At 36.5% G+C, this 3,144-nt stretch overlaps 1 protein-coding gene across 1 annotated transcript; it reads right to left on the bottom strand.

The window, feature by feature from the left end:
* Nucleotides 1-472: 472 nt before the first annotated feature.
* Nucleotides 473-2,656, bottom strand: LOC127628624 (E3 ubiquitin-protein ligase TRIM39-like). Its single transcript, XM_052105402.1, has 6 exons — nt 2,204-2,656; nt 1,920-2,015; nt 1,581-1,811; nt 1,438-1,460; nt 1,244-1,362; nt 473-1,156 (listed from the first exon to the last, which is right to left on the bottom strand). Exons 1-6 carry the CDS (start codon nt 2,603-2,605, stop codon nt 621-623), a joined length of 1,407 nt encoding a protein of 468 aa, XP_051961362.1. The 5' UTR covers nt 2,606-2,656; the 3' UTR covers nt 473-620.
* Between the last annotated feature and the right edge of the window lie 488 nt (nt 2,657-3,144).

The following is a 3,144-nucleotide window of genomic DNA, read 5'->3' as shown; positions in this document are numbered from 1 at the left end:
CAGAACGTTAGGGAATACCAAGATGGCGGCGCAGTAGCTTCACTGTTGTGATGTCATGGGCAATCCAGTTATATATATATATAGATCAGTGGTTTGTAACACTGAAATTATTAATCTTAATGTCACGATCAACACTGAACAATGGAAATACTCTCTTAGTAAGTGTGTGTGTGTGTGTGTGTTATCTGTCCCAGTCCAGCTCAACTCTATATTTTACTTTAGTGTATCAGATTAAGTTATAAATGTGAGTGTTTGGAGTTAAAACAATAAAACACATTTTTCATGGTACTTTTTATTTTGCAAACACAAATTAAACTTCTTAAACCCCCACCTCCAAAATCCCAATTTAATCCCTGATTATAATGATTATTTTGAGAACTTCACTGTTCCTAATATCTGTCATATAATGATCAATAACAACCCGAGATCACATTATTAAGATGTTCAGTAAATCACTGATCTCCCATATGAATTCACATCTTAGCCAGCATCATTAAAAAGCATTAAAACATGTCAGAATAAATGAATTAACAGCTGATGCTACAAAGACACATTTGATTAGTCTGTCTTCTACAGAAACTCAACTTTTGTAGATACAAGTTTAATCTGTAATTTCATTCTTAAGTCTTTTTTTCAGAGGAGTTCACTGGTAAGATCATCAGAGGAGAAATGTCACAGAAAACACTGAACAATGGAAATATTCTCTCAGTAAACGTGTGTGTGAAAGTGTGTATGTGTGTGTTAGTGAGAGGATCAGAGAATGACAGTTTTCCTCTGTCACAGTCCAGCTGAACTCTGATTCTCTGGAGTTTCTCTTTCACTGAGACACGAGTTCCTTGATCAGGTGAAATGAATGCAACATATTTACCATCAATAAACCCCACACACCAGAGTCCACTCCTGGACGATATGCTCTTCTTCCTCTGAGCAGATTCTGTCATCACACCCAAATACCAGTGTGTACAGTCTCCAACCTGAACATCCCAACAGTGAATCCCTGAATTAAAACCCTCTGAACCCAAAACACACTGAGACATATCAAATCTCTCAGTATTATCAGGAAGCAGCTGTTTCTCTTCACTGAATCTCACACTGATCAGATCATCAGACACGATGAGATTACAGTAAGCAGTGTTGGGGTCCAAAGTCACTGGAGCTGAAGAGAGAGGACAGATACACACTCAAACACACATCAAATAACACAAATGATCATTATTAATTCATTGTTGTATTCTCAACTCACTGTATTGAACATTTTCCTGCATCTTCTGTATCACAGTGAACTTCAGGTTGCTCAGATGTTTTGGGACATTGATCAGAACTCCTGAAATGTTCTCTGGATCTGCTGGTGTACACTGGGTTCTGAAAAACATTCAGGAGTCAGTCGTGTTGATTTGGGTTCAGAACCGAGAGAGAAACAGGAAACACAATACAAACCTTTCCATTGTGCTCTTCAAGTTCTGTAAAAAGAAAGAAACACAGATTATTCATCCAAACTGAATTTGCTTTGAATGTTTGAAACTGACATTTGTCTCCAGTATAATGAATATTGAAGTTGTATAAATGTTCATTGTTTCCACCTGTAGGAATGAAAGATCTTCAGCTGTCATCTGCTCCTCTATGACTCTGATTGTGTGTGAAAGAGATGAAATCTGTCTGCTCATCTTCTCAATCTTCTCCTTCATCATCTGACTCTTCTGCTCCTCTTCCTCTCTCAGTGCTGTTATTCTGGCGGCCTCTTCATCATGTAGAAACTGGTGAAGTTTCTCAAACTGCTCATTAATCTTCCTCTCTGTGTGTCGAGCCTGAAACTGAAACAAAAGACATTTCAGAGAAAGATCTGATGGTCAAACTGTATATCGATATACACTTCCAAAAATGGGATGTTTCACACTCTTTAATTACAGTTTAATTCAAACCTTAATATGTTCTGCAGTTTGATCCAAATTCTGTTTAAACTCCTCAAATATTCTCAGTTTCTCCTGTAAGGGTTTTAGTGCAGTTTTGAGTTTCTCCTGAAAGAAATGGACATGTTAATATAAAGAGTTCTTACTTTCCAGCCCTGTTCTGCTTTTAGATCATTATGAGTTTGACCAGAATAATCTTCATTTACTGTCTGTAATTATTTGTTCATATATGCAATCATAAAGTATGCTGCAAGTTGTGCTGTTTCAATAAATGTTTTGAATATAATTGATCTGACCTTATTATCGATGACAGCTTCATCTACAGGACAGAATTTGTGATTTGTGTGTGTTCTGGAATCTCGACACACCAAACACACCGGCTGTTGATCATCGAGACAGAAGAGTTTGAGTTTCTCTTCATGAAGACTGCAGACTGCTTCACATCCTGATGAAGATCTTTGACTTCTCTCCTGTAAGAAAGTCTCACACAAGTTCTTCAAAACCTGATTTAATGGAGGATGATCTAATGTTGATCTACTTCTGCAAACTGGACATTCTTTCGATCCTTTACTTTCCCAAAACTTCTGAATACACTCTTCACACACACTGTGACTACAGGACAGAAGAACAGGATTTTTAAAAACATCACAGCACACAGGACAAGAGAAATCCTCCTCAGAAAAAGATTTAGACGCCATTTTCTGAGCCACACGTCAAAATCCTTCTTCAAAGTTTCACTTTCAGTTTACTAATCCTGTTTAACACTCAGTATTCTGTTTTTAAATCAAAGAGTTTCACATTCACAGCAGAGCATTTCAATAATGTGCATCCGAAATATTACTGTCCTAATCCTGATCAAATTATTCCGTGTTCTTCAGTCGAATGAGCTTCAGGTCAGACGTGATCTAAAACTGTAGATCAACAGGTGTGTCGGTCTCAGATTTCTTCCTGGTTAACTATGAAAGTGGGAGGGGTTTCCTTATTCACAACAACACCTGATGATTCTACATAAGTAGAAAGAGGCTTTACTTCACAGATTCATTTATGGGACAGAATTTGTGGTTTGGTGTAAATAATACAGAATAGATTAGAATAGAATACTTTTACATTTTGAATAGAGTTGATAATGAGTGTTACTATGTTTATTATTATGGGGTTTATTATTATTATATTGGTAACTCTTTAAAATATGGTTACATTTGTTAACATTACTTAACATGAACTAACAGTGTAGTAT

This window comes from Xyrauchen texanus, chromosome 35 (assembly GCF_025860055.1).
Source record: "Xyrauchen texanus isolate HMW12.3.18 chromosome 35, RBS_HiC_50CHRs, whole genome shotgun sequence".
Classification (NCBI taxonomy): Eukaryota; Metazoa; Chordata; class Actinopteri; order Cypriniformes; family Catostomidae; genus Xyrauchen; species Xyrauchen texanus.
The sequence above is the reverse complement of the archived record's forward strand: the minus strand, read 5'-3'. Positions and strand labels throughout refer to the sequence as shown.